This window comes from Eptesicus fuscus, chromosome 6 (genome assembly GCF_027574615.1).
Source record: "Eptesicus fuscus isolate TK198812 chromosome 6, DD_ASM_mEF_20220401, whole genome shotgun sequence".
In the NCBI taxonomy this organism is placed as follows: domain Eukaryota; kingdom Metazoa; phylum Chordata; class Mammalia; order Chiroptera; family Vespertilionidae; genus Eptesicus; species Eptesicus fuscus.
In genome coordinates, this window is record NC_072478.1 from 28,695,334 (window position 1) to 28,720,555 (window position 25,222).

A 25,222-nucleotide genomic window follows, 5' to 3' on the forward strand; every position below is an offset into this window, starting at 1 on the left:
GTGGGCTTGATCCCCACTGTGGGGCATGCAGGAGGCAGCTAATCAATGATTCTCTCCCATCATTGATGTTTCTATCTCTCTCTCTCTCTTCCTCTCTCTGAAAGCAATAAAAATATATTTAAAATATATATTATTGTATCAATGCTAGATTTCCTGAATTTGACTATTGCACTCTGCTTATATAACAGATTTTTTTTCCATAGGAAGTACATGGTGTTCTGGAGTAAAGATGCACCATATCTCCAACTTACTCTCAAATTATTTAGAAAATTAAGGAAAAAAATGTCCATATTCTCTATAGAATATGTAATACACTTTTAGATTTTGTTTATAGAGAAATATAAAGCAAAAGGTTAACCATGGGCAGACCTAGCTCAGGGGTCAGCAATTATTTTCTGAGAAGAGCCAGAGAAAATAACTTCAGCTTTGAGGGCCAGACAGTATCTGTCAAAACTCTGCGCCCCCATAGGAAAAGCTGCCAGAGACCATATGTAAATGGGTGTGGCTGTGTGCCAATAAAACTTTATTTACAAAAACAGCAGAAAGCTGATGGTTTGCTGAACCCTCACCTAGATGAAGGGTAGATGGGACTTCATTGCAATAGTTTTGCAACTTCTGTAGGTTGAAAATATTTTCAAAATAAAAAGATAAGTGAAGAAAATATGGATTTCCTAACTTTGTGGTCAGAGTGTCGTCTCTAAATATCTCCCGTTAAAAGGAATCAGGGCTCCTTGGAGAAATGCCCAAATGCAGGGAAATATAGGACAAGACAAAAGCATCTCACTGTGCCAGAACTATGACCTCTTAAGACCACAGGGGTCATGTCAACAGGACTGAGGAGCCAACTCAAAGAGGCCCACTGGCCACAAGCCAAGGGATGCCTGGGGTCTCCGAAGCTGGGGAGGCAGGAAGGATCCTGCCCTGGAGCCCTCAGAGGGAGCGGGGCCCTGCTGCCGCCTGGACCTCACACTCCTGTCCTCCAAAACTGGGAGGACACATTTCTGTAGTTTTAAGCCACCCAATCTGTGGTACTTTGCTACAGCAATCCTAGGAAGAATATCTGACCAGCACTCCTCAGGACTGTCAAGGTCATCAAAAACAGGAAAAGTCAGAGAAACCATCACAGCCAACAGGAGCGTAAGAAGACGTGACCACTAAGAGCCATGTGGGGTCCTGGGAGGAAAGAAGGATATTAGGGGGGAACTGAGGAAATCTGAATAGAGTATAAATTTTAGTTAATAATGTGTCAGTATTGGTTTATTGATTGTAAAAAAAAAAAGTACCATATTAATGTACGATGTTAACAGTAGGGGTATCTGGGTGCAGTTTTATAAGGCGACTCTCTGTACTACCCTCACAATTTTTCTGTAAATCTAAGACTATTCTAAAACATAACATTTTTTTAAGTAAAAAAAAGGGGGGTGGTGTTGAATGAATAGAATCTTGGCTGTGTGACCTCCCAAGTGTATGACTTCAGTCAAATTATTCAGTTTCTTGGTGCCTCAGTTTTCTCATCTGTAAAATGGGAATGACAGGGCTTGTGATACATGGGACATCCCTGAGGATGGTGGGTCACCATGACCTAGCATAAGTAGAGCCATTATCTTCATCTTCTTCAGAGATGGGTAGAAGCTGCTGCTAGAATTTTGGGTAAATAGCAACATAGGGTGGGCTTAAATGTGCCCCCCTCCAGGAAGAGAGGTTGGACTCCACCTCTTGGCTCCAAGCGTGCACTTTCCTGGGCAGCTCTCTATACCGTGCCCAGCACAGGTGGGCGAACAAGTATAACCTTTTTCCTTCCTTCCCCATGTTTCTACCCTACGTGGGACAGGAGACCTGAGAAGGGACTGCGGGGGGATAAACAGGACACCCCTGAGAAACCACAGGTCTCCAGAATGTCATTCCTTTAATGTCCAACTCACAGGGAGCCCTGCAGATAAGGGAATAAATACAGGTTTTAAGATGCAGCGCACCCAGCCCCCAGCCTAGGAAAGAGGGGGAGACCTGTGAGCCTCAGTTTCCCTCGTCTGCAAACAGTAACAGAACACACTTTGAGTCATGAGGCTCTTAACACCGTTTTCCGGGGGTCTCTTCCCCCACAAAGGGAGGCCTCTGAGCTACCCAACCTCAAACTGGGAGATACCACCTCCTGTCCACTAAGGGGCGCCAGAGTCCGGCTCCTGGGCCTGAAGGACCACTGCCCGATCCCCCCCACCCCCACCCCGGGGTTCCGGACTTCTACCCGGGAGGGGACAGACCCGGGGTGGGGATCCTGAGCCTTCCGTCCTCTGCTCTCTTCATCTTTCCCTCCACCCTGGGACCCCAGACGGCCACTGTGCTCCTTTTTCGAGGAGTCCAGAGTGGGGACCCCAGGAGCTGTCCTAGCGACGGGCAGAGCAGCAGCGGCGACCGGCTTTCCGCCGCGCGGGCCCCGAGCGACTGGGGAGGCGTCCGGGCTGCCTGAGCGCCGGCCGCGCCCGCCGGCCCGCAGGTCCCGAGGGCCACGCGCTGGTCCGAGCCCGGAGGCGGGGCTTGGGTCACAGCAGGTTGATCTCGTCGAGGTAGCGGGCCAGGACCGAGTCGCGCACGTCCTTGAAGACTTTGCGGATGTTCTGCGTGTCCGTGGCGCACGTGTAGTGGCTGAAGAGGCGCCGGGAGCGCGAGCCCTTCCTGCCCCCGTCGGCGGCGGCGTCCGCGCAGCCGGCGTACATGCGGCTGTACATGTCCAGGATGAACCTCTTGGCCGCCTCGGCGTCCTGCTTCGGGCCTGGGGAGCAGGAGTGAGGGCGTCAGGACACAGGCTCCTGGGGCAGGCGGGGACCCCTACGGACACCAAGGGGGCACTCTGGAAACTCTCTTCCCGATACGGGCAACTTAGGGCTGCAGGGACCCCAGCGCGCGCACCCACTACAGTTCCAACAGGTGGACGCCCTCTTTTGACTTTCTAGCAGGTCACGTGACCCCCGGCCCAGCCATTGACCACATCGGGTTGGTGTGGTCACAGCACCTGGGATGGACCAATGAGGCTCAGCTCTGGGACTCGGGTCAGAATTTGGGTTGAAGAGATGCTCTTGGATGGGCTTGGAGCTGGAGGGATGGGAACCTGAGCTGCAGAGACAGAGGCTGGTGCACCCGGGGAAACCGAGGCCAGGAGAAGGGGAGGGATGGCCACCCTGGGGAGGCACATGGGCTGCTGCATTGAAAGCACAACGTGAGTTAAGGGCCCAAAGCCTGGCTCTGCGACTTACTGGTTTGGGTACATGTTAATAAAGGTAACCGTTGTGAGCCTCAGTTTCCTGGCTTGTAAAATTGGGATGAGGACTAGCCCCAGGCCTCCCGGAGTTGTGAGGATTCAAAGCAATCGTGCCCAGGGCCCCGTGCTCAATAACCAGAAAGCTTCAGGGATATGTGTGCTGTCATTCTTTCAGAAAGGCAGGTTGCATAGTGGGTAAAACCTGCCATCTCCGAATCCAGACGGCCTGGATTAGAATCTTGCCTCTGTCACTCACTGGCTGTATGACTTCCGGCAAGTGACTGTACCTCCGTTTCCCCAGGAAGGAGTCCTATTGCACAGGAGTGTTTTAAAAATATTTTTTTATTGATTTCAGAGAGGAAAGGAGAGGGAGAGATAGAAACATCAATGATGAGAGAGAATCATTGATTGGCTGCCTCCTGCACGCCCCCCACTGGGGATCAAGCCGGCAACCCGGGCCTGTGCCCTTGACCGGAATGGAACCTGGGGCCCTTCAGTCTGCAGGCTGACGCTCTACCCACTGGGCCAAACCAGCTAGGGCTGCACAGGGCTTTTTAATGAGGACCAAACAAGTCAATAATACATAAGAGTGCTTCCACCCATGTTAGATATGTTCATTGTTATTGTTCATTATTGTCACGAGTATTTAGTAGCAGGAAAGAAGGGCCGAGAGCCGTAAGTTGAGTATGTGGGTGCTGTAGCCTCTTTGGCTGGGAGAAAAGGATGAGTCGTGGAGTCTCCCTCTGACCGGAAGGAAAGCACACAATCCTCAAAACTGTCTACTTCTCAAACTCTCCAAGTGCTGCTCAGCTGGGAAGGGTGATGGGGGTGCCCAGGCCACCACCCGGGAATAAGTTGACCTCTGTTGCCCAGACTCTGAGTCTTGTGGGGATGACTGGCTCAGATTGGCCACATGGGCTCTGACAAGGCCAGGGGGTCCCACCCATGGTGATGTCACCCAAGCTTAGTACACGCAAACTAAGGGCTTCATCGACCATGGCTGATTGTGTATTGGCGTGAACAGTGTCCCCTCAAATCCATGACCACTGTGAACTTCAGAATGTGATCGGATTTGGAAATAGGGTCTTTGCAGCTGTAAAGAGTTAAGTTGAAAGGAGATACTGAACTAGGTTGGACCCTAAGTTCAATGACTTGTGTTCTTATAAAAAGAGGAGAGAGCTGGTTTGGCTCAGTGGATAGAGCGTCAGCCTGCGGACCCCCTACTGAGGGTCCTGGGTTTGATTCCGGTCAAGGGCACATACCTCGGCTGCAGGCTGCTCCCTGGCCCAGGCCGTGGTCAGGGCTTGTGCAGGCGGCAACCAATCTATGTGTTTCACATCGATGTTTCTCTCTGTCTTTCCCTCTCTCTTCCACTCTCTATAAAAATCAATGGAAAAATGTCCTTGGGTGAGGATTAAAAAAAAAAAAAAAAAGAGGAGAGACAGCCAGGGACAGAGAAGGCCGTGTGACGATGGAGGAAGAGATTGGAATGATGCATTATAAGTCAAGAAATGCTAAGACTGCAGGCAACCACCAGAAACTAGGAGAGAGGCCTAGAACAGGTTCTCCCTCGGAGCCTGCTGAAGGAGCTGACCCTGCTCTGCCACTCACTCGGCTTCAGGCGTCAGCTTCCTGGCTGGTGCGGGAATAAATGTCTGTTGTTTCCAGCCCCCAGCCGGTGGCCAGTTGTCACAGCAGCCCAAAGATAGCTTGTCCCCAGGATGGCTGTCACGGCTTCCTTCCCTCCCTGTAGTCACATGCCCTGTGGCCATCATAATGTAGACTGTGCCTCCGTTTGAGTCTGGGCTGACCTGAGTGATTTTATTGACCGATAGAACAAGGCGGATGTAGCCACCTGGGACTTCTTAGGCTACGTCATGAGCCGAGGTTTCCACCTGGGCTGAAGTCTGACCATCCTGAGGCAGCCATGCTGCGAGCTAGCCCTGGATTAGAAGACACCAGATAGGGGGAGGGAGAGGGAGAGATAGAGACGGAGAGGAGAGAGAGAGGAAAAGGAGGAAGAGGAGGAGGGGGAGAGGGGGAGGGTGGAAAAGGAGGAAGGAAGAGGTGGAGGATCACAGAGTCATCATACACATGGTGCAAGAAGCCATCTCAGAAGTGCATCTCCAATCCCAGCCACCCAGCTGAGGCCACATGGACCACCGGTGAACAACGGCCCCAACCTTCCCCAAATTCCTGACCCCCTTAATCGGGAGCTAAGTGAAATGGCTGGGTTAAGCCCCTAACATTGGGGGGCATTTGCTACTCAGTGGGGATACTTCTAGCAGCTCCCTTTACCCTCACAGTGGCCCAATATCTAGCTAACACACCCCTTCCCTGGTTTCACCAAAACCTTCCGTCTCTGGCAGATACCCTACATGGCGCCCAACGCTTACTGCACTCCGCTCTAGTTGGCCGGGGCCCTTTGTGCCTCGGGTTGCACCAAAGGTTTGTTCCCAAACCTGCTATATTCCTCCTGCTTGACAGGCACTTAATGAGACACTACACAAACCTATGAGCTACAAGCACAGCCTGAAAGAGGGTTGCTGTATCTATGAAAACTGAGCTGTTGTATGCTTTGGAAAAACTCGCTCAGAGGTCAGTCACAGATTTACAAATAAAAATGCCACCCAATTAAGTATAGATGAGACGACTATGAAAGTTAGAAAAAGAAAGTGTCAAAAATCTAAGAAGATTCTGGAAATAGTTCTTGATGCCCTTTGGGTACGCTTTATGACAATGAACTCTATCCAGCAGACCCACCCTCGCAACATCTATATGACTTTTGAGAATTCTCTTCTTTGAGGAATTACCAGTACATCGAGTATGAAGGCATCTGTTATTTTATCCCCATTCTACAGATGGGAAAACTGAGAACAGAGAGAGGTTGGGCAGTGAAAGCATCTGGGTCTGGAAACTCCACTGACTCCAGGCTGGAGTAGGGCCTGGACGAGCATCTTGCTTGGGAGCTGGCTTTATTTTTATTTTTATTTGGGGGGGGAGGGAGGTATGGTATAGATATAGAAGGTTCTAGAACTCACCCTGGAAACTGGGGAAGTAGGTAGCCAGGTGGGAGGTGGGGATCTTCTCCTCCAGTATGTCGGTTTTGTTGAGGAAGAGGATGACAGATGTGCTTTTGAACCAGGGCAGTTCCAGGATTGTGCCAAACAGGGCCAGACTCTCCTTCATTCTGTTCTGGGTTGGGGGACACAGGCAGTTCGTCACTCAGATCAGCCAGCTCGGCCCAAACAGGAGCCCGCCCTCTACGTGGAGATGGGTCTGAGCAGGTGTGGCTGGCTGCCTACGTGTGCCCAACATGGTTTTGTGCCTCAACTGGTTTGACTAGTGCCCGCCCCCCCAACCCCCCCCCCCCCATTCATGTCCACCTGGAACTTCAGCATGTGACCTTATTTGGAAGCAGGGTCTGTGATTCACTGAGAGGTCATACTGGAATTGGGTGGCTTTAAGTCTAATGATGGCTGTCCCCATCAAAAGGGGGAGCTTGGACACAGCCTCACAGACAAGGAGGGTGCTATGTGAAGACGGAGGCAGAGGTGGGTTGATGCATCTACAAGCCAAGGAACACCAAAGATTGCCAGAGTCACCAGCAGCCGGGAGAGCCCGGGACAGAGCTCCCTCCCGGCCTCGGAACCCGCCCTGCGGACACCGTGAGCTCAGCCTGCTGCCTCCAGAACCGGGAGAGAATACTGTTCTGTTGTCTCAGCCTCCCGGTTTGTGGTCATTTGTTACGGCCGCCCGAGCTAACTAGGACAGGCCACGTGGCGAGAGCTATGTCGGAACGACCTCAGACGCCTTCTGTCCGATTCAATCTGGAAGTCACAATTACAGCATCTCCCTCTCCAATGCCCAAAGGCCTCCGTGACACTTGAGCCACTGAAAGTGCGCCTGTCAGAGAGCCATCACGCTGGATGTTACTTGGGAGAAGCGGTCACAAAAGAAGAGTGATCCTCACCAGCATTTCTGAGTAGAAGTGTGACACTGTCCCTGCAGTGTGACAACATTTCCAGGACAGGTTGTGTTGTGCTTCCGGGGGCCAATGTCTCAGGACATGCAGGACATGAATATCTGTGTGTGCGCGTGCACACGTGCCACATGTGAGTGTTGTTGGCAACACGAGTGCTTGTGAATCTGTCTTGGGGCTCAATGGTCTGATCACGAAGGAGTGGAAGGTGAGGCTCAAAGCCACACCAGACACACAGGCCCGCTCGAGAGTGGCGCGGGGCTTCCTGCCCAGCTGTGGGTCCCTGGCCTGGGGGAGGAGAAGAGCAGAGAAGATGGCGCCCCAGCATCCTCAGGGGCCCCTCACCTCTTGGTTGTTCTCCTCCAGGCACTGGTCGTATTCGCTCAGCGAGGCCAGGTAGATGAGGGCGATCACGTTCTCAAAGCAGTGGATCCACTTCTTGCGTTCTGACCTCTGGCCGCCAACGTCAACAATCCTACCAGAATTACCCCTTTTCAGAGCTCAGGCTTAATCAGGGCCCCACAACGTGGCACCCCATACCCCAGTCACGTCTGAGACGTGCCAAGATCAAGATGACGAGCAGCAAGAATAGGGCCTAGCCCCTGGGCCCACACCTCTTGTGTGTTATTGCATTTCAAACCTCCCCCCCCAGCATTACACCCATTATACAGATGAGGAAACTGAGGTGCAGAGAGGGAACTTTCCTGAACTTCCACTGCTCTGGGTTGTCTGATTACTACCCTCAAGGGGGAGGCCAGCAGGTCAGACACATCCGGAGTCTGCCCTGGTTCTGGCTGATTGGCCTAACTGCAGACCGTCTGCACAACTCCCGTTTTCCCATCAGTGAGATGGGGGTGCTGTGTTGTGGCTGGACAGGGGACCGCCCAGTGGCCAACACCATCCCCTCTGTGTGTGGCCTAAGGCGAGGGCCGGGCCTCCACCCCCACACTCCACAACAGACGCCTGGGCCCTCCTGCCTTCCTGTGCTCTCTTCTAAGAAATGTGGGTCACTGATAACAGCCCTGCGTCATTTCCCCGGGGATGCAGCCGTTACTCACGCAGCCGACAGGAAATGCCAGAAGCCTCAGAGCAAGAAGGGACTTGCCCCGCTGCACAGGAGGGGAAAAGGCTGGAGCCTGTGGCTCCTAATCCCACAGACCAACCCCTCTCATGCATCAGACCCCTCAGGCCCCCATGTCCGGAGTGGGATGTGGGTGCAGCGATTGAGAGTGGGGCTCTGGGGACTGAGTCAGGTGGGGTACACTTCTTGCCATCCTCCCATCTCAGAGTCTTAGTTTCCTCTGCGCCCTCACTTCGCTGATTAACCTCTCCTTAGCCTAAGAACATACTCAAGACTCCCACCAAAAATCCCCTCCCCAGCCCAGCCTTCCCTGTGAGCATCCCCAACCGCTATCTTCACTCCTAAACTTTACCCATCCATCCACCCATCTATACATCTATCCACCCACCTATCCAACCTCTACTACATATCCATCCATTCACTGATCTATTCATTTATCTACCCATCTACTCATCCATCCATCCATTAATTCACCTACCCATCCATCCATCCATCCATCCATCCATCCATCCATCCATCCATTAATTCACCTACCCATCCATCCACACATCCATCCATCCATCCATCCATCCATCCATCCATCCATCCATCCATCCATCCACCCACATATCCATCCATCCATCCATCCATCCATCCATCCATCCATCCATCCATCCATTAATTCACCTACCCATCCATCCACACATCCATCCATCCATCCATCCATCCATCCATCCATCCATCCATCCACACATCCATCCATCCATCCATCCATCCATCCATCCATCCATCCATCCGCACATTCATCCTTCCATCTTTCTAGCCATCCTCCCACATTTACCACCTTCCACTCTGATCTGGATCTGATCATCACTATGAAGCAGGAGGCTGAAACTCACCCCCTAACCATGTGGGACTCTCCATCTAGTGGACAAGACCTATGGCCAACAGCTAAATTATGAACCTTCCAGGAAAGGACTATTGCAGAGGCCAGAACAGCATGTTTGGGGTGGGGGAGGGTGGTCCAGGGAAGTGAGAGAGCCAACACGCGTGGGTTGATCACCACCCCTGTCTCCAGGCATCACCCTGCACTCTCCACAGCTCCGTCGTCAGCCCACAGACACGGAGCTTGCTAAGGTCCCTGGTGACGCTCTAACTGCCCATCACAGAAGTCGCTTCTCCTGCTGTATTCTTCCTGACCTCTCCGTGGCCTTTGACACTAGCCATCACCCTCCTGACGCGCATGTTGCTGCATGTCCATCTACACCTTGTCTTCCAGCTCAGGCCTGTGAGAGCCCAGTCACCTCCCAGATGCCCTAGACCAGTGGTCAGCAAACTGCGGCTCGCGAGCCACATGCGGCTCTTTGGCCCCTTGAGTGTGGCCCTTCCACAAAATACCATGTGCGGGAGCGCACGTACAGTGCGATTGAAACTTCGTGGCCCGCCAAAACCGGTTTGGCTCAATGGATAGAGCGTCGGTCTGCGGACTGAAAGGTCCCAGGTTCGATTCCGGTCAAGGGCATGTACATTGGCTGCGGGCACATCCCTGTAGGGGGTGTGCAGGAGGCAGCTGGTCGATGATTCTCTCTCATCGATGTTTCTAGCTCTCTATCCCTCTCCCTTCCTCTCTGTAAAAAAATCAATAAAAAATATATTTAAAAAAAAAAACAAAAAAACATGAAATTTGTGGCCCATGCGCAGAAGTCGGTTTTGGGCTCTCAAAAGAAATTTCAATCATTGTACTGTTGATATTTGGCTCTGTTGACTAATGAGTTTGCCGACCGCTGCCCTAGACCCCTCAGACTCTATGTGCCCCAAGGACTTTATCGTCTTATCGAATACCCCCCATTCTGCTGCTGGCTCCACCTGCTACCCTGTCACCTTGATGGGAAAACTGGCAGACATTTTCAACTCCCTGCTCTAAGTCCCACTCATCTAGTCCTGCCCCTTCTACATCAGAAACATTTCTTGCACCATCCCCTCATTTCCATCCCCATGGCCGCTGCCCTGGCCATGACTAACCCTTCCTGCCTGGGCCATAGCTCCTGCCTCCTCCTGACTCTCTGGACTTCTTATTGGCCACTAGAGGAATCAGCCTCTGAGCTTCCCAGTCCAAATCCACCCCTCTGGCACAGCTCTGACCACAGTCTCTGTCTTCTCCTGCACAACCGCCCTTCAAGGGTCGGAACTAGTGAACTCCTACTCATCCTTCAATGCCCTAATACCAGTGTCCCCTTCTCCAGGAAGATTTCCCCTCTTGGAGCTCTGGTGCCTCACTCTGGGCTCTTCCAGGTCCTGGTCCTGACTGTAAGGGGCGGGGGGGGGGGTTAGAGGTGTCTATGTCCAATTCTGCCTCCTTCAACCTGGAAGCCCCTGGAAGGCTGGGTCTAGGAAACGCCCACTCCTCCCCCAGGGCCCCAGCTGCTTTGCCCCTCCTCCAGGAAGCACGCCCCGCCCAGCAGGCCATGCACTCACCGCAGGTTGGTTTTCTGCACGGAGAAGCAGTACTCGTTGATGCCGGTGGTGGGCATACGGCTGCGCAGCACATCCTGGGCGGTGGGGATGTAGCCCTCCTCGGTGATGCGCTCCAGGTGCGACAGGTAGCTGGGGAGCAAGGAGCCCTGAGCCTGGCCCTGCAGGCTTCCTTGGCTTCTCAGACCCACCACCCAGCGCCCAGTGAGGACCCTGCTAGGGGAGAGCCTTCCCAGAGGGGCCAGGATCCCTGGGGTCTGCAGGTGGCCCAGGAGCAGCAACCGGAGGCCATGGGAGCCCTGGGAGAAGCAGCGTCACCCCTGAAGCAGCGTGACCCCAAGGATGATGTGACCTCAGGAACAGCAGCACTGCCCTGACCGGTTTGGCTCAGTGGATAGAGCGTCGGCCTGCGGACTGAAGGGTCCCAGGTTGGATTCCGGTCAAGGGCATGTACCTTGGTTGTGGGCACATCCCCAGTAGGGGGTGTGCAGGAGGCAGCTGATCGATGTTTCTCTCTCATCGATGTTTCTAACTCTCTATCCCTCTCCCTTCCTCTCTGTAAAAAATCGATAAAATATATTTAAAAAAAAAAAAAAGAAGAACAGCAGCACTGCAGAGGGGTGTCACCTGGGGGCTGTCACCGGGAGTGGCATGGTCCCCGAAACAGTGATGGCCTGGAAGCAAACCACCCTGGGCATCCAGCATCATGCCCAGGACGGTATCACCATGTGATAATGAGCAGTGTCACCCCAGAAATGGTGTCACCTGGGGCAGATTCACCCTAGGAGCTGTGTCACCCTACAAATGACATCACCCCAAAAACAGGGTCACTCCAGGGACAATGTCACCCTAGAGACAGGTGGCCCAGGAGCAGCAACCGGAGGCCATGGGAGCCCTGGGAGAAGCAGCGTGACCCCTGAAGCAGCGTGACCCCAAGCGTCATCCCAAAACAACTTCACCCCAGGAACAATGTCAACCATCCCACAGCCAGCTGATGCCCAACAGCCAGTCCCCAGGCTGGGAGTCGGCCACCTGGGACCCCCTCTGCACAGGGGCAATCCTGGCACGGGGTCTCTGCTGGCTGCATCTCAAACCTGCAGCTGTGCCCAACTCCCCCCCAGCCCCGCACCCCGCACCCCGCACCCACCACCGTGACCCCAGACTCACTACACCGCTGAGTCAAGCAGGTGGAACTCGCGCCGGCGCTCGTAGCAGGCCCTGATGCCACCGTCACTCCACAGCCACTGCATGGCCACCGCGTAGCGCTTCTCAAAAGTGGTCACTTTGTAGGGGTCCTGGCTCATGACCAGGCTGGCATGGCTCTGGAGGGAAGGGCGAGGCAGGTCAGAGCAGCCTCCTGGCATCCCAGCAAGGCCCTTCCCCTCCTTTCTCGGCTGCTTCTCCTTCCTGTCCGCGCATTCTACCCTGCACATTCCCACCGCCTTTGTCTCCCCTCATGTGCTCCTTCACGCATTTACCCACGGAGGGAGCGTGGAGGCCAAGTGCCTGCCCCAGGACCAGGGGCAGCAGAGAGACGAGTTCCAGAGGACCATGGCCCGTGTGCACTGAGGCCTCCGATCTGCGGGGCACCCCCCTTTCTCACACGCATTGGTTCCTTGACTCCCAGGAGACAAGTCCCTACAGAAGTCCCCCAGTTTACAGATTAGGCTACTGAGGCATGAGAAGCAACTTGCCCAGGTCTCACACTGAGGTAGGGCACAGGACAGCCCCCGGGGTGGGGGCCGGGTAAGGCCGGGGGGGTTGAGAATAACCCCTGTATCGGATCAATTAGACCGTTTGCGGCCTGTTATGGCTGGGGTTTGTCCACCACCCACGTCCTCCACAAATTCATAAGTTTAAGCCCTAACCCTGAGGACCTCAGGATGTGACTGTATTTGGAGATGGGGTCTTTACAGAGGTGATCCAGTTAAAATGAGGTCAGTAGGGTGGGTCCTGATCTAATATATGACTGGTGTCCTATAGGAAAGGAATAAGACAACCATGTGAGGACACGGAGAGAAGAAGCCATCTGCCAGCCAAGGAGAGAAGCCTTAGGAGAAACAAGCCCCGCCGACATCTTGACCTCAGACGTCCAGCCTCCAGAACTGTGAGAAAATAAATTTCTGTGGTCGAAGCTCCCCAGACTGTGGCACTTTGTTATGGCAGCCTGAGCAAGCTAATACACAGCCTGAGAGTATATTAACTTCAAAGTTTAAAAAAAAATGATTAAGAATTTTAAAAGTAAAAAATAAGAGACACATCCTTCTAAAAATTCAGAGTAAAATTTATATTCAGTGAAGGCCCTGAATAGTCCTTAATGTGCTTTGCAGGAAGTGAATATGGGTCCTTCACTCTTAAAACACAGGAGACTGGGAATGAGACAATGCTGCCCACTCATGCCATTTCTAATGAACACATGAAAAAGAAATAAGAGGTCAGGTTTGGAATGGAAGAAATTACACTGTGGTTATGCACAGATGACACGACTATATGTAGAAAATCCAAAATAGTCTGTAGATAAACTACTAGAATAAACAAGTGAACTTAACAGGGTCCCCAAATGAAAGATCAATAAATGAAAATAAGATATGTGTCTATATACTAACCACTAACTAGTGGAAAATTTTAAAAATTTAAATTACATTTATAGTAGCATCAGGAGATAGCAAATACCTAGGAATGATCTAACAATAGATGTGAAGTAAGAAAGTGCTTATATCCAGAATATACAAAGAATTTGCTATAAGTCAGTAAAGAAAAAAAACCAAGGAACTGTATTTTTTTTTTTAAGTGGGGAAAAAAATAGGCCAAAGATTTGAACAGTTGCTTCACAAAAAAGAATATCCAAGTGTCCAACAAACATATGAAAAAGTGCACAAGCTCATTACTAACCAGAGCAATGGAAATCAAAACCACAATGAACCCAGCGGGCGTGGCTCAGTGGTGAGGCATCAACTTATGAACCAGGAGGTCATGGTTCAATTCCTGGTCAGGCCACAAGCTTGGGTTGCAGGCTCCGATTCCCAGCATGGGGCGTGCGAGAGGCGGCCGATCTATGATTCTCCCTCATCATAGATGTTTCTATCTCTCTCTCCCTTCCTCTCTGAAACCAATAAAAATATATTTAAAACAAAAACAAAAACCACGATGAAATGCCACCAAGCACCCACCAGAGTGGCTTAAACGAAGTGACAGACAAGGTCAAGTGTTGCGAGGACAGGGGGCACCCGGAGCTCTGCTGGTGGGCGTGTGAACTGCTGCAATTACTTGGAAAACAGTGTCTCCTACACGTTGCTTCTAGGTAGATACCCCACAGGAATATGCAAATGACCCAAATGTCACCCACATTAGGATGGACCAATAAACTGACCTTGGCCCCCAAAAGATAAGTGAATCACAGACATACGGCACCAGAAGCCAGACGTGAAAGATCATTCCAGAAAGTTCGAGAATTTAAAAAATAGGCAACTCCTATATGGCAATGAAAGATGAGACAATAGTTATCTTCAGGGGGAGTCTCTGTCTCATCTATAAAATGGGGTACTCGCTGAAAGGGGTTACTGTGAGGATTCGATCATCATGTCACCCACTAACACCGCCGAGCCCTTACTACATCCCAGGCACTGTTTTGAGAGCGTTCAGCACGTTTAATTTATCGCATTCTCACGTCAGCCCTGTGTGGTGGGAACCACAGGCCTCCAGTCCCTCTTCCAAAGTCCTTGGACCACCTCCTATTCACAAACCAGGTGCTCTCAGGTTTAGAAAGGTGATGTGACCTCACACCTGTCAGGATGGCCATGGTGAAAACCAAACACACCGAGAACAGCCAGTGTTGGTGAGGATGAGGGGACACTGGCCCCCTGTGCACTGTGGTGGGAATGCAGAATGATGTGGCCCCTATGGAAAACAGTATGGAGGCTCCTCAAAAATTTAAAAATAGAATCACCATATGATCCAGCAATTCTACTTTTCGGTGTTTATCCAAAAACATGGAAAGCAGGTCTCAAAAAGATATGAGCACTCCCATGTTCATTGCAGCACTATTCTCAATAGCCAAAATGTAGAAAAGAACCAGGAGAATGGATAAGAAAATGTGGTCCATAAGTGGAATAGTATTCAGTCTTTAAAAAGAAGGAAATTCTTGCCCTAGCTGGTTTAGCTCAGTGGATAGAGGGTCCCAGGTTCCATTCCAGTCAAGGGCACATGCCCGGGTTGCGGGCTTGATCCCCAGTAGGAGGCATGCAGGAGGCAGCCGATCAATAATTCTCATCATTGATGTTTCTATCTCTCTATCCCTTTCCCTTCCTCTCTGAAATCAATAAAACTATATATTTTTTAAAAGGATATTCTTGTAAATTATATGGTCATCTAACCACTTTCTGTATATCTAAAACTAATACAAAATAATATTGAATGTAAACTGTAATTGAAAAATAAAATAAAAGCCCGGCTGGTGTGGCTCAGTGGTTGCGCATCGACCTAGGAACCAGGAGGTCATGGATTGATTCCCAGTCAGGGCTCGGTCCCCAGTAGGGAGCGTGCAGGAGGCAGCCCATCAATGATTCTCTCTCATCATTGATGTTTCTCTCTCTCCCTCTCCCTCGCTGAAATCAATAAAAAACATTTTTTAAAATGAAATAAAAATAAGGAAATTCTACAATAGGTGTCAACGTGGATAAACTTTGAGGACCTCATGTTAAGTGAGGTAAGCCAGTCATAAAAGGAAAATACTACACGACCCCCTTACAGGAGGCATCCAGAATAGGCCGGCTCAGGGAACAGAGGAGCTGGGCTTGGGGAGGGGCCGGGTGGAGTTGCTATTCAGGTAGGATGGCAAAGCAGACTTTCCCCCAGGGCGGGTGGGTCGTTCTGGAGCTCTGCAGCCCCTCCTTCCTCCAGTTGATACCGGACCGTGCACTTAAAATTTGAGAGGGTAGATCTCATGTTGAGTGTTCTCACCACAATAAAATAATGTGTGTGTTCTTAAAAAGGTGATGCGATGCACGGATTGCACAGCAGCCTTTCCCTGCAGTAACCGGTCCTTTGTACTAATATTTCCACAGGGGAACAGGCCTTGGTTCAGGATTCCCGCGCCCAAGGGGTCCAAGGATGGAGCTCTGGGGATGCATGGGGGACATGGGAGGGGGAGAGAGGTGAGGCGGAGCTGCCTGGAAGGCAGGGCAGGATCTCAAGAAACCCCTGGAGGGGGCATTGTTAACAAGGGCCTGGGGGTCCTAAGGGACCCACCCCACTTCCCCCACCCCCACCCCGCGTGGCACCCACGTCACTCACCTTGCTCTCGGGCCTGCTGAAGGGGATCTGCAGCTGGTCCATGGCCTCGATCATGGCCCGCATGGACGCGAAGATGTTCTGGTAGACGAGCGGCCGGAAGCCCTTGCGGTCCTCCTCCGAGAAGCCGGCGCCGTGGATGATGCGCATCTGCTTGATGAACGTGCTCTTGCCGCTCTCGCCCGGGCCTGTGGGTGCGCACTGTTGCTCAGTCTCCACCCGGCTTCCCGGCTCCCGCCCCCGGGGCCGAGGCCACACGCTGTGACCTTGGTGAGCGGGCACCGCCCTCGGCCTCAGGCTCCCACTGCACACATGGATCTCCACAGGCCCTGTCTGCGCTTTCCCTGTGAGCGTGGAATGAGTTCAGGGTAAGGGGCTCCCGGGAGGGTCTGCCAACTGCGGCCCGCGGGCCACATCCAGACCCAGCCTGTTTGTGCACAGCTGGCGAGTTTTTACCGTTTGTATGTGTTTTTCTGTTTTTGATACTTTTTATGGTTCTGGTTTTTACCTTGAAAGGAATCAAAAGAAAATTGTTTCATATCATGTGGAAATTATATGAAATTCAGGCTTCAGTGTCTATCAATAAAGTTTTATTGGCCCCCGACCACACCCATTTGTGTTTGAACAGTCTATGGCCGTTTTCTCCCTACAGACCACAGGCCAGGAGGAGGCCCTGTGTGGCCGGAGGGGAGGGAAGGGAGGAGGTGATAGAGGGAAGGGACAGGGCGGGTCATGCAGGGCCTGGAGGGAGGACTTGGGCTTTTACCCCGGGAGGTGGGAGCCCTGGAGGGCTGTGGACACAGGGACAGGACATGACTCAGATGCTCAGATGCGCCCTCTGATGGCTGCTGTGGGGGAGGACAGACTGTGGGGTACCAGGGCAGAGAGGCACTGTGATGGGGTGGATCCAGGAGCTGGTGAGAAGGGGACATATTCGTGAGATATTTGGGAGACAGAATCAACAGTCCTAGCTTTGCTGATGAACCAAGAGGGGGAGAGGGGCCCTTGCAGGGCCAGCTGCAGAACCGACAGGGCCAAGTGCAAGATGGAAACCACAGGACCCTTCTGAGGGAGGGCACTGGGGCACTGCCCAGGCTGCTCCCACACAGAGCCAGCCCTGGGTTTGTGATACCCATTCTGGAATCCTCCAGGGCCCCGGACCAGAAGCTCCAAGACCAAGGCTCAGCTCCCTGCTGTCTGAGCTCCAGAACCCCCCTCTCTCTCTCCGTGCCTCTGTTTTCTGTCTGTAAAATGGGTGTGATAGCCTGGTAGGAGGTGCAAGCCTGGAAGGCTCCTCCAATATCTGGTCAACCTGCCTGGCTCCTGGGGCACACAGGTGTGGGGGCTTTCCAGGGACTAAAGGGGGGACTGCAGCAGGAGGAACTGGAAAAGCAGCAAAAAGGGAAGGGGTGGCCTGGTGGAGCCAAGAAAGAGGAAATGGGAGCGGGGGGGGGGGGGGGTGGCAGGGAGGACGGTGGAGAATGTGGGAGGCGAGGAGGAGGAGGGGCCGCCTGGCATCAGCCCCCAGGGGTATCCTGTCCCTGCCCACCCCCAGCACATCTGAGGGTGACAAGGGCAGGTCTGAGGTGGCACCAGGTGCTATAAGTCCACCGGAATCGAGGTCTAAGAGAAAGAGCCGCTGCTGTGTTGCCATATAGGACATCAGTGGGGAAAGTGCGAAGGCTGGCAGCTGTGAGCCGGGGTGCCCTGCTGGCAGCATTGCCCCATGCTCATCCACAGCTTTCGTCGTGAGACGCAAATGCACTGGAGTCTTTAGGGGTAAGAAGGCTCCAGGTCTGCAAGTTACACACAGTTCAGAAGAAATGGCTATGTATCTATTAACTACAGAGTAAAGAAATTACAGCTGTAACCATGCATTCAATAAATCATATGTGTGCCTACACTTACATGTAGCATGTACATGTGCATACATTTGGGGGGAAGAATACAGGAAATGTGGTCACATGTTAACATTTACAGTCCTGGCCAGCCTGCGCCGTTGGTTGGAGCCCCACCCGGATGGGCCAAGGTTGCAGGTTCAATCCCCGTCAGGCCACATACAAAAAGCAACCAATGAATGCATGAGTAAGTGGAACAACAAATCGATGTTTCTCTCTCCCCCCTCCCCCTCTCTCTCTCAAATAAATACATTAGAAAGAAAAAAAAATTTTTTGTAGAAGGAGCCAGGCACAACTGTTCTAGAAATCTGAACGCATTTTAAAAGAAGCTAAGAAGGAAAAAAATGGCGCTGCGGATCTCTAAGAGCTGAGCGTGAGGGGAAGCTGCCTACGAGCAGAGGGCACCTCCGTGTACTATCGTTACAACTTTTCTGTAGATCTAAAATTATTCCCAAATTAAACGTTTTCTTTAGCCCTGACCGGTTTGGCTCAGTGGATAGAGTGTCGGCCTGCGGACTGAAGGGTCCCGGATTCGATTCCGGTCAAGGGCATGTACCTTGGTTGCGGGCACATCCCCAGTAGGGGAGTGTGCAGGAGGCAGCTGATCGATGTTTCTCTCTCATCGATGTTTCTAACTCTTTATCCCTCTCCCTTCCTCTCTGTAAAAATCAATAAAATATATTTTTTTAAAGTTTTCTTTAAAAAACACACCAAAGCACCTCACGGGTCCCACCGGTCCCTACTCTGAAGCTCTCCACGGTGGGGCCACGTGTCTCAGATTCTGGAATTCCTTGAATTGTAGGAAGAGGACATGTCCAGCTCACTAAAAATTCCGGAAGTGAAACATCTGGACGTCGCAGTCGGCGACAGAAACCCCCGGCCTCGCTTCCCATTGAGAAACCGGGGGACCTCCAGGCTGCAGAAGTTTGGCACCGGGGATGGCAGCAGCGGCGGAGCCCTGAGAGCTGAGGGCGTGAAGCGCCGTCTCACCTGAGCCTCATTTCTTTGCTGTTAATCCTCACCCGAGGATATTTCCCCCATAGATTTGTAGAGAGAGTGGAAGGAAAAGAGGAAGTGGGGAGAGAGAGAGACAAAGAAAAAGAGAAACTTCGATTTAAGGCAGACACATCCATCGGTGGCCTCCCACAGGCACCCCCGATCTGGGCAGGGATCAAATCTGCAACGCAGGTCCACGCCCTTGACCGGGACGCGAACCCTCGAACCTTTGGTGCGTGGGTGGGTGCTCTAACCATTGAGCACACTGGCCATGGCTTGACCCCAAGGTAGGGAAGCTGAATCCCAGATGTGTTGAGGGGACTGCCTTGGGTCAAACCCAGTTCTGTCTGAGTCCAGAGCTCATGGGCTTTCCAATGATCACGCCAGAAGCTCCAAACGTGCTGCCTAAATGAAGACAATAACAACAACCACTGGCTTCCTCTCCATCGTCACAGTGAGACGACTTCATTCTTGGCATCTGCCAGGACAGGGGCAAGGCACTCTGCGTGTCCTCGGTCAGTCCTCGTGAGACTCCTGCCGTTTCTCCATTTACAGAGGAGACCTGGGGCTCAGAGAGGGGACCTGCCTTCCCCAGGGTCACACAGCTCGTGGGGAAGCAGAGGACGAGAGTCGAGCCCTGTGGGTCCTTCACCCACAGAATGGGACGTGGCCAGCCCGGGAGGTCAGGTGACATCAACAGATCTGTTAGCGTGACCTTTCCACAGACACTCCCAACCTGGACGGTCCTCTGGGTGCCGCCGGAGAGGGCAGGGGCCTGTGGCCGGGACTGCAGCCTCTGACCTCTCGGTTGCCTTCCAACGCTCAGACCTCGGGCCTCCACTCAAAGCACAGAGAACCAAGGTCTCCAGAAGCAGCCGTCAACAATATTGCAAAGCACTGATTTCTTTCTTCCTTCTCATCTCTTCTGTTTCATTAAAGAAAAAAAACCTCTGGTCTCTACCCACAACATGGATTCTGTGACTCATGAATGGATCACAACCTGAATTCTGAAGAACTCCACGGCTGGAAGCCCTCTTGGCAGCCCATGCCAGTCCCAAGCCACGAAGGGCCCTGGAAGGTCCCCAGCCCCCGACTCCTGGTCTGCCTCAGGAAACCCCCACATGGGCCGGGGGTTGTGGGGGCCGCTGCGTCCACCTGGCGGGGCCTCGCAGCCCAGACGGGAAGTGAGACTTCCTCCTGGGATGGATGAGGAAGTGGAACCCAGCAGATGCCCGGAGGAGTGGGCCCAGCTCCAGGGCATCACGAGACAGCATGTGGCTCCCATCAGAGGGATGACCGTCCCAGACTCCCCCGCCCTGGGAAATGGGGCTCCTGGGGGTTCAGGAGCCAGTCTGGGCAGCAGGGAGTGGGGGGCAGGTGGCTCAGCTTCTACGTTCAGCTCTGGCTCAGACTGGCCACTGACCCAGACCAGTGCGGCCACGTCCCTGGGCCTCGGTTTCCCTGTCTGTCACTGGGGGCCTGTGGCTGTGCTCTCCTGAGGCACGTGCACAGGGCAGGCAAACACACGGACTTGGACCTGGAATTCCAGGTTCTGATCCTGGCTGTGTGACCTTGGGCAAGTCCCTTCACCCCTCTGGCCTTGGTTTCCCCATCTGGGGTTATGGACAGAGCTGGCTTCATTCTGACTGTTCCCCTCCCCAACATGGTGATCACTTCCTGCCACGGACAAGCAATCTTCCCCTCCCACCCTCCAGCCCCTTGGCCTTCATCCTCAAAAGGATCAGCCAACCTGCAGGAAAAAATAACGTTTTTTCCAAGAAGGGAGGGAGGTGTGGAGGTGGCCTCCGGGCAGAGACGGGGTGGTCGAAACCAGCCCATAGGGCGGTCCTCAGGGCAACCATCCGTGCTTGGAGACACACAGCCTCTCCTCCCCGCCCCCTCCCGCACACCAGCAGAAGGGGTGTCCTGATTTGGGGCTGGCTGTGCAGTGGTCAGAGTGGTGTTGGGCAAGGGACCTTCCCAACTTCAGGAAGATATGGTACAGCGCTGGGGAAAATTGCCCCTGAATCAGGATGGATTGACTCATTCATTCAGTTGTTCGCCCGTTTATAAAGCATGCCCGAGGCATCTACTATATGTCAGGTTCATTGTCCTTCCGGGCTAGTAGCTGGGGGCACAGGAGTGAATAAGACAGACACGGCCCCCACTCCTGCGCGGTTTGCTCTGTAACTGGAGAAGGCAGCCCATCAACAGGGAAACACGGAGGAGTGTCCGTGAGTGAAAAGTCGAGCCGAGGACGGAGAGGGACGAGGCTGGCTGTGTGGCCACAGCATTCAGGGAACACTTCTCTGAGGAGGTAGGAGTTGAGCTGGGACCTTCCTTGAGTGAGAATGCCAGCCGTGCAAAGGCTGGGGTGACCCTCAGAGCTCTTGGCAGGAAGAACAGCAAGGGCAAAAAGGTCCTGGGGTTCGGATAAATGAACTTGAAATGTACAAGGAAAGACCACTGACATTGGTAAAGCCCTAGACGTGAAAAAGGACTAAAAACCAAGAATCAAAGAAGGGCCCTCGCCAGTTTGGCTCAGTAGATAGAGCGTCGGCCTGGAGACAGAAGGGTCCCAAGTTCTATTCCGGCCAAGGGCACATACCTCGGTGGCAAGCTCAATCCCCCGCCCTGGTTGGGGTGTGCAGGAGGCGACCACTCTATGTGTTTCTCTCACTTCGATGTTTCTCTCTCTCTCTCTCGATCTCTCCATCCCTTCCACTTTCTAAAAATCAATGGAAAAATATCCTCAAATGAGGATTAACAAACAAACAAACAAAAGAATTAAAGAAGGGCATCACTTTGGAGCCTACACGCACAAAAAGGATGATAAGGGAATGTCATAAACCATGCTATGCCTATACATTTAACAATTTTTTTTAATATATTTTATTGATTTTCCACAGAGAGAAAGGAGAGGTATAGAAAGCTAGAAACATCGATGAGAGAGAAACATCAACCAGCTGCCTCCTGCACACCCGCCACCGGGGATGTGCCCACAACCAATGTACATGCCCCTGACCGGAATCGAACCCGGGACCTTTCAGTCCGCAGACCGACGCTCTATCCACTGAGCCAAACCGGTTTTGGCAATTTAACAATTTTAAAGAAATCAACAAGTTCTTTGAAAGACACCAATAACCAAAGCTTACTCAAGAAAAGATAGCTTAAATAGCCCTATTTATTAAAAAAAATAATAATATATTAATATGCCACCTCTATTCTTAATATAATGATAACCTATCTCTGAAGGAAATAAAATAGAAATCGCTACTAAAGCAATTAAATTCTTTTTTTAAAAATATATTTTATTGATTTTTACAGGGAGGAAGGGAGAGAGATAGAGAGCTAGAAACGTCGATGAGAGAGAAACATCGACCAGCTGCCTCCTGCACACCCCCCACCGGGGATGTGCCCGCAACCAAGGTACATGCCCTTGACCGGAATCGAACCTGGGACCTTTCAGTCCGCAGGCCGAAGCTCTATCCACTGAGCCAAACCGGTTTCGGCAGCAATTAAATTCTTAATTAAAAACATTTTAGGCTCAGACAGCTCATGGATGATTTTACCAAACGTTTAAGGAAAACAGAAAATATTCAATGAAGAGCAAAGACGCCACGTGGCTGCATCTGCAATATTATGGCCAGAATACTATGGCGGGAGAGGTCAAGGGTGGCCAGAGTTTGAGTTTTATGCCATGTGAGATCTTCTTGGAGAAATGAATGGGGCGGGGCGGGGGGGGGGGTAACTAGTTGAGCAAGAGAGAGCAATGTGAGACGTGGGAAGGCCCTCAGTTAGGGTGTAATTCCTAGGGGTACGGTGCTCCACGCCCTCTCCTCTCTCCGTCCTCAGGGCTTCCCACGGAGCAAGGGAAGACAGGTGACTACAGGCTCTCTGCCCGGGGCCAGGCGGATGTGACTCCGGGACCTTCCCCAGCCCCCACCCAGCGTTCAGGGAGGCCTGGGAGCCCCTCCAATGCCCGCATCCCTGGGGCCAGACACAGGGCAGAGTGGTCAGGGGCGTGGACACCACAAGACTTGAGGTTTCAGCGGTCACAACCTACTGCCTTCCCGTCACCCCTACTCCCTCGTCTGGCTTCATTTTCCTCCTCCGTCTTCCTGCTGCTGGGAACTATTTTATCTGCTTCTTCGTTTATGGGCTTAATGTCTGTCTCCCTCTTCAGAAGGTGAGGTCCAGGGAGGCAGGGACAACTCCCCTGTCTCTTGCTGCTGTGTCTTCAGGAGTTACTTAATATATCTTGATTGTGTGGATGAACCAACCAATCAATCACAACGAGGTGGCCACGCTCTGCCCACAAAACTCGCGCCAGTAAACCTGCAGAGCCGGGGCCAAGCCCTCCCCGCTGGTGGTGTGGCGGGGAGAGAGGAACTGGGGGGCCGTGGGGAACGGAGATGGAGGGAGAGGCCCGGGCTCACTGGCCTGGGCGGGCGGCAGGCCTGAGCTCATGGCTCCCTTCCCGTGACACAGAGCCGGTAGGGCGTGCTGGGCCTGCCAGGCTGGGGCCGGCCCCACCAGGCCATCCCGCCGGGCCACCTCCGTTCTTGCAGATGCTCCGCAAGATGGTTGGGCCCATGTTTGGACAAGGAACTGGGGTTCTCTGTGCCTCAGTGTTCCCATCTGGCAAACGGGCTCCCAGGTCCTTTCCTCCAGCCCCCGTCCCTCCGCCCGCTCCCCGGCCCTGGACTCACCCAGGAGCAGCAGCTTCAGCTCCCCTCGGTCCCGCCTCTTCTGCTCCAGAAGGATCTTGTTGATCTCCTGGTCAATCCGGGCGGCCGTCTTCTCATCCTCCGTCAGGCACCAGGGGCAGCAGTGCCAGGTCAGCGACCGGGCCATGATGCGGGGGCCTCAGAAGGCGCAAGGCAACATGGCCCCGGCCCCCTGGGGGAGGGTACCCCCACCCTGAGGGCTCCAGGAAGGGCTCCCGGCAGCCACGCGTGAAGTGGCTGCCCTCTTCTTGGGGGTCACCCCCCCTGGGGGCCCCCTGGCTTCCTGGCCTCAGGCACCCAGGCAGCCCAGGTCGGAGAGGCCTGAGTGCCGGGCACAGGGCAGTGGGGGAGGAGGAGGAGCGGGAGAAGGGGTGCGGAGGCTCAGGGCTCCCCGCCCATCTCCAGACCTGCCCAGCCCGGCCTAACAGGTTGACTGTGGCAGCCAGGAGAGGTGGGTGCCCCTGGGGAGGGCAGGGCGGCTGGGGAAGGGCTCCAAGCAGTCTGGGTCCCAGCAGTTGTCTGGGCCCTCCTTCCTCATTCTGGAGAAGGGGTGGACTCCATCCTTCCTGGGCCCCTGACCCCGCCCTAGCCTCCCCGCAGGCCCAGCCCTGCCAGCCCGCCCCGAGCCAATGAGGAGCCGGCTCCGGAGCCGACCGCAGGCAGGGCGGCACCTGCTGTCTGCAGGGCTGGCCTGTGCAGGCCTGTTTCACGTGCACGGTTCCCCAGAGTTATGCGGGCAGATGAGTACCAGGTGCACCGGTTAATAATGCGGATTTTGTAATCAAAGAAAACAAGATAATTTCCAGAGAAACCTCAAAAGTGCTTTATTCAAAGTAATGTCCATCGCTAGCTATACGTTTCCCCCACCTTTCAGGTAATTTGTGGATACCGTCCCAATAGAACTTTTCTTGTTTTGAGGCAAACCATTCAGAGACCTGATTTTCCACTTCTTCACATGTTTTGAAGTGCTGCTCAGAAAGTGCGTGTGCCACCGATCGGAACAAGTGGGAATCTGAAGGAGCAAGGTCTGGTGAATACAGCGGGTGGGTTAATACTTCCCAGGCAAGATCTTTTAAAGTGTCTTTAACTGGTTTTGAAGTGTGTGATGGTGCATCATCACGAAGCAAAATTACTTTGCTGTGTCTTCTGGCACCTTCTGGTCATTTCACGATCAAAGCATGGTTCAAACTGATTATTTGTTGTCGCTAGCGATCAGTATTAAAGGTTTCACCTGGTTTTAGAAGCTCATAATACACCACGCCTTCCTGATCCCACCAAACGCAGAGCATTGTCTTCTTTCCGAAGCGATTTGGCCTTGCAGTCGGTGTTGATGGTTGACCTGGATCAACCCATGATTTTGTGCGTTTGGGATTCTCAAAATAAATCCACTTTTCATCGCCAGTCACAATTCCATGCAAAAAAAGACTTTCTTTTGTGCCGTTGAAGCAACATTTTACTGATGACTTTTCGGTTTTCCATTTGTCTTTCGTTCAGTTGATGTGGCACCCATTTTCCTTCCTTTAAAATCTTTCCCATTGCTTG

The 25,222-nt window shown here is 52.9% G+C and overlaps 1 protein-coding gene across 5 annotated transcripts; it reads right to left on the minus strand.

The window, feature by feature from the left end:
- Positions 1-1,239: 1,239 nt before the first annotated feature.
- Positions 1,240-24,215, minus strand: GNA15 (G protein subunit alpha 15). 5 transcript variants are annotated; one of them, XM_028159263.2, is made up of 8 exons: positions 23,663-24,215; positions 16,060-16,244; positions 11,935-12,089; positions 10,771-10,899; positions 7,581-7,710; positions 6,295-6,443; positions 5,109-5,196; positions 2,730-2,767 (listed from the first exon to the last, which is right to left on the minus strand). In XM_028159263.2, exons 1-7 carry the CDS (start codon positions 23,805-23,807, stop codon positions 5,124-5,126), a joined length of 966 nt encoding a protein of 321 aa, XP_028015064.1. In that variant the 5' UTR covers positions 23,808-24,215; the 3' UTR covers positions 2,730-2,767; positions 5,109-5,123. The 5 variants fall into 5 exon arrangements, with proteins under 5 accessions (XP_028015061.2, XP_054573498.1, XP_008148868.1 ...); XM_028159262.2 differs by having other exon boundaries at positions 2,733-2,767; positions 6,295-6,448; XM_028159260.2 differs by lacking the exon at positions 5,109-5,196 and having other exon boundaries at positions 1,240-2,767; positions 23,663-24,213.
- Between the last annotated feature and the right edge of the window lie 1,007 nt (positions 24,216-25,222).